This window comes from Microcaecilia unicolor, chromosome 1 (assembly GCF_901765095.1).
Source record: "Microcaecilia unicolor chromosome 1, aMicUni1.1, whole genome shotgun sequence".
Taxonomy (NCBI): domain Eukaryota; kingdom Metazoa; phylum Chordata; class Amphibia; order Gymnophiona; family Siphonopidae; genus Microcaecilia; species Microcaecilia unicolor.
In genome coordinates this window covers 55,059,094-55,075,125 of record NC_044031.1, presented here as the reverse complement: position 1 = coordinate 55,075,125, position 16,032 = coordinate 55,059,094, and the positions used below count along the sequence as shown (strand labels likewise).

Here is a 16,032-nt window from a genome sequence, read left to right as displayed (position 1 = left end):
CCCCTGGACCCGCAATCAGTATATCATGCCTCCCACCTGTAAGAGGGAAGGGTGGGGTGAGAAGCAGGAGGAGGGGGTTAATGAGGCTGAGCAAGGGGAAGAAAGCAAAATGGAATGGGAGCTTGAGAGTCCTGAGGAGCACAGCCCCTGAAGGTTTGCAAACCTACATTGTTTGGAATTTATTTTGATTTAAACCCTACTTAAAGAGGGAAGCCTGTTTTCTTTTGTGGAACCTGTTTGCCTTGGGGGGGGGGACCCTGAATGTTGGAAAGTTTGCTGGAGGAATTACAAACCTGTTTGAAACCTGATTATTTTGATAAACTCTGTTGAATTTGAAAGGCTTGTTTATGAAGGAGGCCTGCCTGGTGGGAAGAGGGGCAAGCCTGCTTGGGGGCAAGTACTGCTATTGACTTTGACCAAAAAGGAGGGATTTCAAAAGGACTATTGAATCCACCTCAGGGAATGGGGCAGAGTCCTTGTGTTTAGTGGGCTGATGTACTAAGCAAGGCAGAACCGCCCTACCGGAGAAGCCCTAACCCAGGGCTCTGGAGTGAAGTTTGGTTATTAACCTGACAAATAAAGGAATGTTTTGAAGTATCCCCTGGTGGCAGTTTTGTGAAGATCTGGCTATTCGCAGGAGGTGGTTTCCTCCCTCATACTGGAGCAGCGGGCCCGTTTACACCCTGACATGCCAGGACACCAACCGGGCACCCTAGGGGGCACTGCAGTGGACTAACTGATGCACTAACTGAACGGAAAAAGCCCTTCCCTTACCGATCCCTTAGCGATTCGGAAAGGAACGGGCATGCATGAAGGAAATCGCATGCAAATGAGCTGCTTACTGTTAGCTCATTTGCATATGATTTCCTTCCTAAGGAGGGGAAGCTAGTGCAGAGCAGCCAAGCATTATGCATGGCTGCTCTGCGCATGCCAAAGACGGCTTAATACATGCAGACAAGCTGCGTGTATAATAGCCATCAACAACCTTAAATAAATTGCCATCTACAACCTTAGAAAAATACAAGTCCAGGTGAAAAACGTCCAAGTGCTCGTCGGGGACGTCTTTTTTTTTTTTTTTAAGAGTATGGGTGAAAGACGTCCTTTGGTATGCCTCCGTCCCTGTAACGGCAGTTGAGGATGTCCAAAATGTGGATGTTCATGTGAGAAAGATGTCCATGCCTGCTATGCCTCTGACACCCCTGGATTTTGGATCACAAGTAGCAGCAGTGGGATTTGAACTGGCCACCTCTGGATTGCAAGACCAGTGCTCTAACCACTAGGCCACTCCTCCACTCCACTCCCTTGAAATTTGGCATCCCTATGGGGGAGGGGGGGAGATCAGGACATCCAAAATGTTTGATAGAAGGACATCCACGCCTTCGCTATGCCTCCCCTGACACACACATACCTCCCCTCCCAGGGACCTGCATACTGCTGCGATGGACCTGAGTATGACATTTCAGGCTGACAAAAAAAGTTTTTAAAGTTGTTTTTTTCAGGGTGGGAGGGGGTTAGTCACTACTGGGGGAGTCAGGGTAGGTCATCCCTGATTCCCTCCGGTGGTCATCTGGTCAGTTCGCGCACCTTTTTGAGGCTTGGTCGTAAGAAAAAATGGACCAAGTAAAGTTGCCCTTCTTTTTTCCATTATCGCTCGAGGACACCCATCTGTTAGGCACGCCCCAGTCCCGCCTCCGACACGCCCCCGGGAACTTTGGTCGTCCCTGTGATGGGAAGCAGTTGGGGACACCCCAAAATCAAACAATAGAACGTGGCAGTAACACTGGAGCAAAAAGGTAACCTAATACAAAATGAAAGTTCCAGTAACAATTAGCATGCTCTTTTGAAATGAAAATCGGCCGATTTGGCCGATTTGGGTGACCCTGAGAGAAGCACGCCCATCTCCCGATTTGTGTCGAAAGATGGGCGCCCTTCTCTTTCGAAAATAAGCCTGATATGAACCAGTTGATAAGTGTGATTTCTTACACTGATGCATGGGAATTTTTCAGACACTGCCATGGAGAAAGCTGTTAACGTTTGGCCTACAATGTCTTCCTCTCAAAGCAGAATATCTGATATGTGTTTCTGTTTAGGGTTTCCTATTCAGAGTTGGAGGTGAGAGACTACCTGTGGCAGATACTTAGTGCTGTGGAATTCCTCCATGCAAACCAGATCCTTCACCTGGACCTGAGGTCTGAGAACATCATAGTTACTGAGCATAAGCTGCTCAAAGTCTTAGATTTTGGCAGTGCACAAGTTTATACCCAAGACAAACACATCACTGTAGAAAGATATCAGGACTTTATAGAAACCATGGGTGAGTATCTCGATTGTAAATAAATGTGTAAGAAAATCTGCTTATTTATGGCAGTGTTCCAATCAAATGTCCTGGGTTATCACTTTTGGATGAAATCCAAGTGCAACATCTGAGCTCTGAGTTCAAGATGGTCCTTTCTCAGCATGTTAACTGAGACTGAAACCTGTACAATATGTGGGGAGGAAAGATTGTTGATACCAAGCCACCAGACCCTACAGAGGACATGATGCTGTAATCACCATGATAAACCAGGACAGTATTTCTCTGTCCCTGGAGGGCTCACAATCTAAGTGAGGCATACAACTTTTGGTTAGATTTTCTAAAGTGTGTTAATGCAATTTAAATGCATGCATTAATAAATAAGCACTTTATTAATGCTAGTCCTTAACTTTAACCGGGAAGTTCAAAAACATCAGATTAAGAGCTGACTTTACTAACGTGCTAAGGCATTAATATGCACTAATGCTGTTAACATATTATTCTACCCAGGTGCCATTTTATATAGTGTGTATAAAATGATGCATGTTAGCTGTGTAATCTTCTATTATATGAGGCTTACGGAGAGTAAGAGTTTCCCCTTTAGAGGCATTTAGGGGAGTGAGTGGGATGTCCCAGGGTGGAGATAGGCCCAGCCCATGGGGAGATGAAGGTTCCCTGGGAGTGAGTGACAAGGATGGAGGAGTTCACAAAGGGATAAAGGGTTGAGTTATACCAAAGAGGGGGTCTTTGGCTGCCCAATGGTCCTCTCCCAAGAAACCAGGAAGAGGAAAGGGGAAGCCTGAGTGAGAAGTGTGACCTCTGGTTGATAAAGAAAAAAGAGGTGCTGCGGCTCCTGAAATGGCAACTGAGAGAATGTGTGGGCTACAGGTGAGTGGAGGAGAGACCCAGCCCAGAAGCAAGGGATTGGAACCAGGGAGACCTCGGTCCCCAAACAAAGGTGAATCTAGAGAGAAGTCACTGCTGGGAGACAGGGGCGTAGCCAGACTTCGGCGGGAGGGGGTCCAGAGCCCGAGGTGAGGGGGCACTTTTAAGCCCCCCCCCCCCGCCATTGCCGACCCCACTGCCGCTGCCACCACCAACTTTGCCCCCCTGCCGACGACCCTCTCGACCCTCCCGCCGCCAACCCGCCGTCGCCTACCTTTGCTGGCGGGGGACCCCAACCCCCGCCAGCCGAGGTCCTCTTCTTCTCGTACTTCCTTCTGTTTCTGATGTCGTGCAGGACGTCAGACTCACAGAACGAAGCCTTGCAGATCAGCAAGGATGTCAGAAACAGAAGGAAGCCTTTTGCGAGAAGAAGAGGACCTTGGCTGGCGGGGGTTGGGGGTCCCCCGCCAGCAAAGGCAGGCGACAGCGGGTTGGCGGTGGGAGAGGGGATCGAGATGGTCATCAGCAGGGGGTTCCAGGGCCAAATCTACGGGGGCCCAGGCCCCCCTGGCCCCACGTAGCTACACCACTGCTGGGAGATGGTCAGACCAGGGGAGGGTCTGGGCCTACAGAAATCATGTCTGCATGAAAGACTGAGAATCAGCCATTGGGACAAGCACTAAATCCTCATGATAGGCATGTACGGGAGAACTGTATATATGTACATATTTCACCTGCCAGGCTGTTTTTGTAAATAACTTTGAGAAAGAAGTGGCAAGGGAGTTCCCCTGAGGAACAGCAGAAGAATTTGGCTTTAGCTTGAGTTTACCTGAAGTTGGAGTGCTGAAAATCGTTGGGAAGTTGCTTCTGTTGCAGAGTTGAATAATAAAAGTTGAATTCTTGCATAGCCTACTGAGGATAGAGTGCTTTGTGGAAGACAGTGGGTGGAGAGTGAACTAGTTTCCGAGAGTGTGAGTTACCTCCCAAACTTCCAGATCACAATTCCAGAACTTTACCCACTCCCAGCTTGATGTGACTGTGAACTGAAATTGAAAGGAGAGTGGCGTGACTGAGAGTAAGGGGTAGTGGAATTGGCCCTGTCAGCCCAGGTCCAAGGGAACTGAGCCTAGCCTGGGGACAAGATCCGGGCTACAGCTGTATTAGTACACTACAATGTGGTAGCATATTAGTAATTCTAGCCTTAAGTTGGGCCATTGAATATATTTGCCTCCTACTGGTAACGGGATAATTTATCCAGTTAACTTATTTTCTGGCCAAATGTAGCTGGTTCAGTTTAACCAGATAGTGCTGACTTTCTTTATTAAACTTTACATTCCACTTCTCCAACAGCAATAAATGCGGAGTGTATCACACTCAATACTACAGAGCAATAGCCATTCGCAAAATATAAAACATATATTGGCATTATCCAGTTAAAGTGTAAATGTGCATCTGACTCCTCCCAAGCATAACTGAGTAACTTTGGTCAGACAAGTTGTTCAGATAAAAGTTAATTGGTTGGGAAGGCAAGAAATTCAAAATGTAAGAGTTTTCTTGGTAACTCCTGAAATCTTTTGACTATCAGTTCCAACGTGGAGCTTAGCCATAAAGAGCGGGTCTGTAGAAAAGGAAGCATTGCAAATGTTCATGGTAAAGCATCTTAAAAGTTTTCACTTCTTCTAGCTCCTGAACTCCTGGAAGAGCAAGGGGCCATCCCACAAACTGACATTTGGGCTGTCGGCGTAACAGCTTTCATTATGTGAGTTTCCCTGATTGGCGCAGCTGTACAATACATTTTAGATACTTTACCATGCAGTGAAACAAAACCAGAGTTAGCCTGATTTTTGTTTGAAGGTTTAAAACATTCCTTCTATTCATCTAGTCACACGATTATGAATTCTGAAAACAGTGTTGCTTTACTGATCCATATCACATCCGCTACCCCCCCCCCCCCCCCCCCCCCCCCTAATCACCTGTGATACATGCACAGGGAAATTTTCAAACTGTCTGCAGTGGAACAAAGTTTGTGAGTATTTATACCTGAAGGCTACAAATAATTTTTTTTACTGGCATATTGCCAGCAGATTTTTCTGCTGGTAGATTGTTGCAGGAAAACTATAGGTGAAGATTTAATGATGGTATCTATGCATGTACCTTTTCTCCTCCAGACTAAATGTACCCCTAAGAACAACATTTCTGTGTTGACAAAAGTACATGCATTTTGTGAGCACACAAAGGCTTTTAGCCGCATGAGGGAGGGTAGTTTTCAGACTCTTGGCTAATACAGCATATATGCTTTTCCCCTTGCATAAATGGATTTATGAGCATAAATGTATGCCAAGAGCACACCATTTGACATTTGTACGAGTGTTAGTTTAAATGGAATGAGGTAATAGAAATAAAACAGAGAAAACAAAACAAGAGGATACCATTTTTATTGGGCTAACTTAATATATGTTTTGTATTATCATCTTATTTTCTTTTATCTGTTTTGTTTTATTTCTATTTATTACCTCTAAAAGTGGATTAACACAGCTACCACACCACTTTACTGAAGGAAAATGAGAAAAGGGAACTGCGCTCACTGGAGTGGCATTTACTGGGAGGTGGGGAAAAGAGATTCTAATCTAATCTAGGGTTTTTATGGACCTAAAAGAGGTTCTCAGCAGTTTACAGTTAAGAGAACCAATTCATTCACTGGGAATTTCCAATTGAAACAACAGAAAAAAAGGCATTCAGTAATCATTTTCTTTCAAGTATTTCTGGAAAAAATACGTTTTTGAATATTTTCGGAATAGGATATTAGAAGGCTGAGATTTAAAATACATGGGTAGCTCATTCCAAATATAAACAGCCTGAAAATATCTTTATTCCCCTCCTGTCTCCATTGGACAATTAAAATATCATAAACTCGCTCATTAATCTCCCCGTATACTAAGCTATGTTAGCAGCTTAGCGTGGCAGTGCCAACATAGCCCATTCACTTTGAATGGGCTGTGTCAGTATTAGCGCACCGCCAGCTACTAGCATGGCTTAGTAAACAGGGGGGATAAGATTGTCTTATAGAAGAAAGAGGATGTTAAGCACAGTCCCCTGGATTCCATATATGGCGCCCCAAATTGGGTGCCGATATTTGGACACCGATCCAAGATGTCTGCCTCATTAAAATTGGCTAATGAGCCAACTAGAGCCAAGCCTCTCCAAAAGACATTACACGATGTGATACCCACAAGCGAGCCTTCTCCGCAGTAGCCCTCTAGCATGCACTCCCTGAAAGGCTTCACTTAACAGAAGACTATCTCTACTTCAGGAAGCAGGTGAAAGCTTGGCTCTTCAACCAGGCCTTTAATGGAAAAAGTAACTAACTTTTTAGTCTCACTCATACACACACAAGGAGTGGCACAGGCTGCACATACTGCAGCAGGACATGTTTATCCACTCCTACTCTAGCTGAAATAATATTTAACCATTTCTCTGACCTCATGTGCACCTTTTTTTAAATTAGTCACCTTATTTTCTAACTCCTCTTTCTCCCTTACCTATCTATATGTTCCTTCTTTGCTTATATCCTACGTTGTCTATTAAAATGTTCTATTACGTATTGTGTTGACATTGTAAGTAATATACTATACTTTGTATTGTTATTTGAATATTTTTACTGCTGTAATTGTCTATTGCTTATGTTTGAGTTATTCTTACTGTACACTGCCTTGAGTGAATTCCTTCAAAAAGGCAGTAAATAAATCCTAATAAATAATTGGGTGCTAACTGGTAATAATTTGCACCAATTTGAATTTTTTTCCCCTTTTTCTAAGCACTGTTCTATAACAATATGTGCCCAAATCCCATAGTGTGCAACTCAAAAGGGGGCGTATGCAAGGGAGGTGCACAGGCGGGTCAGGGGCATTCTTAAAATTTGTGCGCAGTGTTATAGAATACTGGGGCCATGTGCCCAAATCGGGCGGCAGGAATTACACCTAGTTTTAGCAGGCATAATTGATGGCACCCAAATTTGGGTTCCAAAAATCAGTACTCAATGCTATTCTTTAAGGGTATTGATTTTTAAGAAACCCAATACCAACCAAAAAGAAAGGAAAAATCTCCTATGTAAAAATATCTAGAACTAACTTTAAAAAAGCTCTTTTATTGACAAAGCACCAACAGTTAAAAAGACCCGACATGGGCCATATTTTGGCAATGATCCGCCTGCTTAAGGATGTTATTGTATAGAGTCCGAGTCTAGCGATAAACGATAAAGTTCAATTGGAAGCAAAAGAACTGCTAGCATCAGGAATTAAGTAGTGAGACATAGGAGATGCTGATTTTTGAATGCCATTTACTGAATCTAGCCCAAAATGTCCACTGTGGGGGGGAGGGGGGTAGCAACAATGATTCATATCATTATTCATCTTGTTGGGACTGTATTTCTTTTTTTTTGTCTCATTTCAGGGTTTTTTTTTTAATTTTAGCATGCAATGAAACTGCTTAAGGCATGCTAAATAGTTTTAAATTTAATTTAAAGATGTATGTAGTATTGTCTCAGGATGCATATCCGTACAGTTACACCTAATAAATAAGTACATAATCGTCTCCTGTCCTTTTTAATTAAATTTGTAGGTTGAGTGCAGACTATCCCTTCAGTTCTGACGTAGCTTCTGAGTTGAAGAAATCCATAACGAAGGGGAAGATTAAGTTCACCAGATGTTACGCTGGTTTATCTGGGGGAGCAGTTTCCTTCCTGCAGAGCACTCTGTGGGTAAATCCATGGTAAGAAATTATTTCTGATTTCAAAAGTTGCTTTGTTGGAATCAAAGGGAGACATCACTGGAAACCATGTTCAAAAATGAAGAACATGGATGCAGCTAATGGTCGTTAGTGACTTTAACAAGTAGACGTCCATGGCTTGAGTCCAATGTACTACCCCTCTCTAAACCAGTTAGTGGGAGAACTGGGCATATTTGATTCTTGCATAGTCTGCAAGCCAAAACCATTCATTCATCTTCCTTGGTGGACTTTGGTCCTGGGGAACTGAGTTCGATTCCCGGCACAGGCAGCTCCTTGTGACTCTGGGCAAGTCACTTAACCCTCCATTGCCCTATGTAAGCCGCATTGAGCCTGCCATGAGTGGGAAAGCGCGGGGTACAAATGTAACAATCAATCAATCACTTACTCCCTGATCTCTACCAACATATGATATAACTTTGGAGAAAGAAGGCTCAGAGGAAATAACTTCCCTCCTGAAAGGATGATGGATGCCTGGAATAATCTACCAGCAAATTTTATTTTTCCATCTAATATGTATTACCAATTTACAAGAAAAATACTTCATCTAAATAACTCAAGATCAAACCTGAAGAAAATAGGCAGTGAATATATTAATAATATTTTTTAAACCCCAAATATCTGAAGTTTTATGTAACTGCAGAAGTATACTAATTAGGAGTGAGAATAACACCCATCTCATAAAGTAAAACTTTAAAGGAAAATCTAAGAATCCATAGCCCAGACGTCCTAAACCCAGAAGACGTATGGCCTTGAATAAACGATGCCTAGCTGAGAGGTTTCCCAAACATCTAGGGGTCACTATTCAAAGTTATTTAACCAGGCACTAGCCAGCCCAACTGCTAATACTCTGTGATACTTAACCTGATAGTGCCACTGAATATTAGCTCTGACTGCTGTGCTACTATTCAGTTAGGGTCAACTTGGTCTTGGGGCTGGAGTCAGAGCAGAACCAGGAATTACTATTCAGCGGTGGTACCCAGATAACTATCAGGTTACCTTAGGGCAACAAAAAAGAATATCCTAAGTTAACCAGATTGCTATTCGGCTACTGACACTGCGGGGTCCTTTTACTAAGGTGCGCTGAAAATTGGGCTGTGCTAATGTAGGCATAGGTTTTGGAAGCACACAAATCCATTTTCAGCACATCTGTAAAAAAGGTCTTTTTAAAATTTTTGCTGAAAATCAAAATTGCCGTGCGTCCATTTTGGGTCTGAAACCTTACTGCGAGCCAGTGACCTAGCTGTAAAGTCTCACAAGGTAACTGGGCGATAATGACCTACACGCATCAAATGCCACTTGGCGCAAGTCCATTATGCGCGTCCGAAAATACAAATTATTTTTCAGACGCGCTTATCGGACATGTGCCAAAAATGAAATTACTGCAAGAGCCATGCATTAGCTGGGCAGTAACTCCATTTTTGTGCACGTTGGGCATGCGTAGATACTTACGCAGCTTAGTAAAAGGTGATACCCAGGTAACTCTCGGCAGACCACCGAGTTCCATGATATTCGGTGCCAGTTTCTGGATAGGGGCCACCACTGAATATCTGGGCCGATGTTTCCTCTAAGGCGTGGCCTGGTGTGTGCAAACTTTTTTTTTCATGTGAGCAACAAGTTTTAAAAAACAACAATTTTTGAGCGCCAGTATTGGCAATGCACTTCTGTATATAGCACAAAAAAAAAAAAAAAGATTTTGTGAGCGACGATCCTAAAATGTATAAGCTTGGTGGCGAGGCTGGAGATTGGCTGGAGGGCCTGACAAGAAGTGGGAACAGGATCAGGCTCTTCAGAACAGACCAAGGACGCTCAATATGTAGTTAAAATTTTTTTATTTGGTGTTTTCTCGCCTTTTAGTGGCGTCTACAAGCGACACAACTCCTTAAATCCATCAATGGTCTTTTTAAAGACCAGTTATGATCAGATTTTAAAGATACATCACTGAAAATATTTGCGATTATCAAGTATATTTACCAAGACTCCTGAAAGCACGTATGTGCCAAATCATGGTACCATGTCATCACCAAATAAAAGTTTTTAACTACATATCGAGAATCCTTGGTCTGTTTTGAAGAGCCTGATCCTGTTCCCACTTCTTGTCTGGCTGTGTTTTTCACATGGGACTCTGGTATTCTTTCCACTTCTGTGGTTCTCTCGCGATTGGTCGGAGGGGGGGGGGGGGGGGGGGGTCAAACAAATCAAATAGATGTTCTGTTGCTCCTATTTGTTGTTCCAAAGCTTTTTCAAATATGCCAAACTACTCATAAAGAAACCTTATGCATTCAGCATAGAAATCAGGCCCTTAAAGCTAGGTCAGTGAAGATTTGAAGGTATCTCAAACAGTCCCCAAGGAGACCCCTTATGTAGATTACGTTGAAGATATTCCTGCACTACTGTCTGATAGTAGTGCAGGAATAAGGAGCTTCTCATTTTTAACAAAGGAGTTATTTAATACCTATTCCCTATCTGCTAGGTCAGTGTTATTGTCCTGAAAAAGCATACAGTCAGGTGCATGGTCTGACCATGTAATATGATCTATGGGAGCATCAATAAGGGAGCCTCTAACCACTGTTCCCTTTAAGCTGAGCGGGAGTCCTACAACTGTATTGCAGCCGGAGGGGGGGGGGGGGGGGGAATGAAGTGGGGCAGTGCTTCAATATTGTGTTTTCAAGCACTAAGGACAGGCAGGTTCCCTGACAAGCAGATGATCAAAACCCCGCGCTGTTCCAAACAGCGCTCCAAAAATAGACTACTACTACTACTTATCACTTCTATAGCGCTACAAGGCATACGCAGCGCTGTACACCATACACGAAACGACAGTCCCTGCTCAAAGAGCTTATAATCTAAATAAGACAGGTAAACAGACAGAACAATTAATAGGTAAGGGAATTAAAGAGGTGGGGTACAGGGCAAGTGAGTAGTGGCTAGGAGTCAAAAGCAGTGTCAAAGAGGTGGGCTTTTAGCCTGGACTATGATCAGAGATAATTGCATGCAAATTTAAGCACACAATTATCTCTGATCATGGGGTTGAAGTGTGGGAGAATTGTGCTTGTGCAAGCGCTCAGCACAATCCTCCCGCACTTGACAGGTCTGGGCTGTCAAAAGCCCAAATCTGTCAAACACAGGGGCTGGAGGGCCATGGGACCACCAGGCCCCAACTACACCTGCCCCCAGTGACAAGGGGCTGGAGGTCCGTTGGACCTCCAGTCCCCCCCCCCCCCCAGATTCAGGGAGGGCTGGAGATCCGGTGGGTCTGCAGCCCCCCCCCTAACTCCCCTCAACATTTCCAAAACTGTCCCTGGTGGCCCAGTGGGCAACCAAACCCCTCCCCCCGAGCGACAGGGAGGCAGGAGGTCCCCCCCCCCCAAGCAAAGGGTCCCTGGTGGGCCAGTGATCAATCTCACCTCCTACCTACCTACCCCCCTACCTTGTGGGTTGGAGGAGGGAGGTAGCCTGCCTCCCTCCTCTTCCTTCGACGCCACAAAATGGCGTTCTCCCTTATATAGTGTGTAGCCCCACCCAGTGCATCCCAGGATACACTGGGCAGGGCATCGCCATTTTGCGACCACCAGGGACCCTTTACTGGGGGTGTTAGGGGGGCTGGAGACCCACCGGATCTCCAGCCCTCCCTGAACCTGGGGGGGGGGGGGATCATCGGGGGGACCGGAGGTCCAGCAGACCTCCAGCCCCCGTCACTCGGGGAGGGGTTGGTCGCCCACTGGCCAACAGGGACTGTTTTGGAAATGTTGAGGGGAGTTAGGGGGGGCTGGAGACCCACTGGATTTACAGCCCTCCCTGAACCTTGGGGGGGGGGGGGATCGTCGGGGGGACCGGAGGTCCGCCGGACCTCCAGCCCCCTGTCGCTGGGGGGGTTTCAGGTTTACTTTGTTGGGGGGAATGGGGGCCTGCTAGCATGCAAATGCTTGCTGGACAGGGCTCACCATTCCTCCCCAATGATCTGCAAACCCTAACGCCAGCTCGGAGCTGGCATAGGGTTTGCCGCGGCCAGCAACTCAATCTTTGGTACGCTGGTCGCTAATCATTGGGGATGAATATGTTTAGCCCTGTTTTGCATGCTAGTTGCGTTCAGAGCCCTTGAGCGCATTGTTTCACACGCTCAGGGACTCTGATCATTGGGCGGTAGCAAACGCCAGCGCTAACAGCCTCTAGTGCCGGCGTTTGCTTTTGATCATTCCCCCGTGTGAGTGCTGCAGATTTTACCTGTCCCTCATCATTGAAAATGTGATAGTGAAACAGCGCCCTCACTGGCAAGACTATAGGTGGAGCATTCCCGCTCAGCTTAGAAAGGACTAACCCTCTCATCTAGAAACAAATAGTCAAAGCAATTGTAGAATCTATGTGAAGAGAGATAAAAAGTTTAATCCTTATCTTGAGGATGCAATGCCCTCCATGAATCAATAACTCCTAGATCCCTTGTCAGAAGAACCAAAGATCTTGAAAGTGGTATGCTGGCATGGGACTCCTGAGCACAGGCATTCTGAAGGTCTGTTAGTCTCACCCACTCTAGCAGGCAATTTGCACTGGAGGGGATGGGAGTCAGCAGACCTTCATCATGTGCCTGTGCTCAGAGGCCCCACCCATACGTTGTTTTCAAGCACTTCAGACTGGCCTGGGCAGAGGTAGGATGGTGGCAACAGAAGAGGGTGTAAGCCCTGTCCTGCTACACCTCTTGCCCTCCTCCCCCCAATTCTGCCACCTCCACCCAGTGCTTCCTGTTACCTCTGCTGGTCGAAGATGCCAGGCATTCACAATTCTCTCAGCTGAGAGGTATTCCTCTATGCCTTCTTGCTTTTCCTTTAGATCAAAGACTCATTGCTAAGTTTTTTTTTTATTAACATAGGTAGTAATTAAAAGATATCATCCACAACTTGGTTGTAGATCCTTTTCCTACAGAAAGTATTACCTTCCAGGGCTTTATTGAAACTCTCGGACGGTATGAGCTAGGATGATTCTGTTATAGCTGTTCAGTGGACCTTAAGAAGAAAAATGACAATACAAAAAATCTATAATCATATGCTTCTATCTGTCATAGCTTTCCTAGAAGGACTGTCCTTCAGGTGCTGCTCAGGGCAGGCCCAGATGGGTCCTCTCCCTCCTCAGGCAGTGTTCGGGGCAGCTGTGAGAAGGGAGACAGGGCCTTGTGGTGGAGTGGCGCAAACAGTGAGGTCACGCTGATACTGAGAATGGGAGAGGCTAGAGGAAGCATGGAGGGTGTGGGGATGGGAGAGCCACATATATGCAGTACCAAGTCCGGGCCCAGTTGTGTCCTACTGTCAGCAAAATGGTGCAGGGGTGGCTCTCGCATAGCACCAAGGACAGGTGAGAGGAAGTAGCTGGATAGGAGGCATATTTCAGGTTTGAAGGACCTGACCACAGGCTGTTTATTTTACTGAATGGTCACAATGACATCTCCCCCCCCCCCCCCTCTCCTGAGTCTACTAGTCCCTGTATACAGTTAGAGCTGCCTACCACTAGGTAGACTAGACATCTTTCCAAGGTGGCAGTCTCTCTTTTAAGGAATACAATTAAAGAAGTCAGAACTAAGTGTCTCTTCATGAATACAGACGGGCTGTCACTTGCAACAACATGGAAACATCAACAACTTATCCCATGTCGTTACATCATTAACAAACAAAAATGAGCAAAACCCCAAATTTCATAATTTTCATTTTCCAAGAAAAGTATGCACTTTTTTAAAATAGTGCATCCATTCAAACCATTGCACATGCATGAACTACTGTACATGCCTGCACTCTTTTCAAAATAGTGCACACTCTTTTAAAAGAATGCACAGTCAAGGACTTTGCTTCTTTGACAACAAAATGGCCAAACTGAAAACAAATAAAAGAAACATTCCCAGAAACAACAGAAAATGAAAATGTTCTAGCTCTCCATCTCTTGCATGCAGTATGGTAAACCCGGGACTAGATCAACTCTATTAAGTAAATCTGTAGCCAGTTGGCAACCACATACTGGGGGCCCTACTCAGAAGAAGGAAATGAAACAGGCTTTCTTTGTCCTTTTGTAGGGGAAGACCCTCTGCCTCTGAATGCCTTCAGTTTCCGTGGCTCCAGGAAGCTGGCTTGGCCACACCACAGCAAGCCACAGTTTCATTCCCTAGCACAAAGCTGAAGAGTTTCTTAAAGGAACGAAAAAGATGGGAGCCTCACTGTGGACGCAGCATGGTCTAGGAAGCAACTTGTCAATCACTGTGTAAATGCATGTTGGGTACCTGCTGTAGTGTGGTTTCCAGTTCTCAAATGTCATGTGAGAAATTATGTATTATACAAAGCTACACAGGTGGGGTGTGACAGTGACTCGCTGCATAAGATTGCTGAACTGATGGACCCATCCCTATACTTGTAATTAGTTTGCATCAGCACTGCACAAGAATATGTCTGCTAGACTGATGCCGACGTCAAGAAAAGGAACTAGGGGTTCAAAACATCTGATATCAGCTCCCAGACAAAGCTCACATGCCACAAACAACTAAAGAACATCACAGGCTGTACAGCAGGAGACTCAAGCTACTATTTGGGATTATCTCAGGTACTTGTGACCTGAATTGGACACTGCTGGAAGCAGGATACTGGGCTAAATGGACCATTGGTCTGACCCAGTATGGCTATTCGTATGTACTAATGTTTCACCATCTTCTTTTAAGTTGAAAGAGATTTTTTTTTAACATATAAATGCACTGTGGACATTAAATTCATGGGTATTTTGGAAAGAGGAACCCCATTCTTTTATAAATATGTAACAATGAGCAGCTCTTCATTCTAGAACAGGGGTTCTCAAGACACACCAAGCCAGTCAGATTTTCAGGATACCATTTTCATTGTGGATATCCTGAAAACCTGATTGGCTTGGTGTGTCCCGAGGACTGCTAGGGAGTGTATCCCTGAATATGAATTGGGTGTTGGATGAAACATTGTAATAGCTTCTTTAAGAAATGGATTTCCCACTCATGGATGCATGTCAGGGCCTAAGAAACCAAGCATTATGAAAAAATAAAGACGAAAAATAGTTTCATCCCACAAAAAATGTCAGGATAGCTGGACAGTCCAGAACTACATGGCCCTTTCCTCTTTCAGCAGATGAATCGCCAAAGAACAGCTCTGAAAAACAGAAACTGGGAAAGTGCTGTCGTTGCTGACAGGAATGACTGTACTGTTTTTGAGCAGCCAAAAGCAACATACTAGAGATGATTTCAACCCCTTTATATATTCCATACATCGGGCGCTTATTCAGCAAAGGCTATGGGCCCTGTCTACTAAGTCACGCTGTAGGCGCGCAAACTTCTTAGCGTATGCTAAGACACGGATAGGAATATAATGGGTGTATCTATCATTAGCGTGCGCTAAAAACTTAGCGAGCCTACAGCACGCAGCTTAGTAAACAGGGCCCTTAGATAAGCTGTCCGATTTAGACTATATCTGTGAATTAATATAAAACGCATGTGTGTGAAAAGATCTGTCTAAACTAATCAGAACCACACTGGAGGAGTAGCCTAATAAAGCAGTGGGCTGAGAACCAGGAAAGCCAGGATTCAAAGCCCACTGCTGTTCCTTGTGGTCTTGGGCAAGTCACTTAACCCGCCATTGTCTCAGGTACAAACTTGGATTGTGAGCCCTCCTGGGACAGGGAAATTACCTTCTGTATCTGAATATAACTCACCTTGAGCTACTCCTGAAAAGGTGTGAGCTTAATCCAAAACTGCTGGATCAGCAGTAGCAATAAGTTACCCACACCGTAATCCGTAAATATGGATTTAAGACTAGAAGCAAAAAAATAGGAGGAAATCATAGGTGAACAGGCATCCATACCAGGGTCAGACCCTCCCAGTCACTGGCACAAATGAAACTAAAAATTGCAGGCCCTCTCCTGTACACAGTGAAGGCAACATTTATATCATCATTTATTTTGTTTGGTGAAGGATTTTACTGACTTTACAAATATTGCATGGTATTGTTAATTCTTAAATAATGTTTCTTGTGTCACAAGCTGAACATTTGGCACAAATCATTGTTGTCTGGTTCCAAGAATGC

The 16,032-nt window shown here is 44.8% G+C and overlaps 1 protein-coding gene across 1 annotated transcript in view; it reads left to right on the top strand.

Annotated features, from left to right (window-relative positions):
• OBSCN (obscurin, cytoskeletal calmodulin and titin-interacting RhoGEF) overlaps positions 1-14,777 on the top strand; it is a 472,877-nt gene extending 458,100 nt beyond the window's left edge. The window contains exons 94-97 of the mRNA XM_030197417.1: positions 2,091-2,314; positions 4,862-4,937; positions 7,796-7,945; positions 14,013-14,777. Coding sequence (XP_030053277.1) covers positions 2,091-2,314; positions 4,862-4,937; positions 7,796-7,945; positions 14,013-14,175 — 613 coding nt within the window. The 3' untranslated portion in view covers positions 14,176-14,777. The remainder of the gene's footprint in view (positions 1-2,090; positions 2,315-4,861; positions 4,938-7,795; positions 7,946-14,012) is intronic.
• The last annotated feature ends 1,255 nt before the right edge of the window (positions 14,778-16,032 follow it).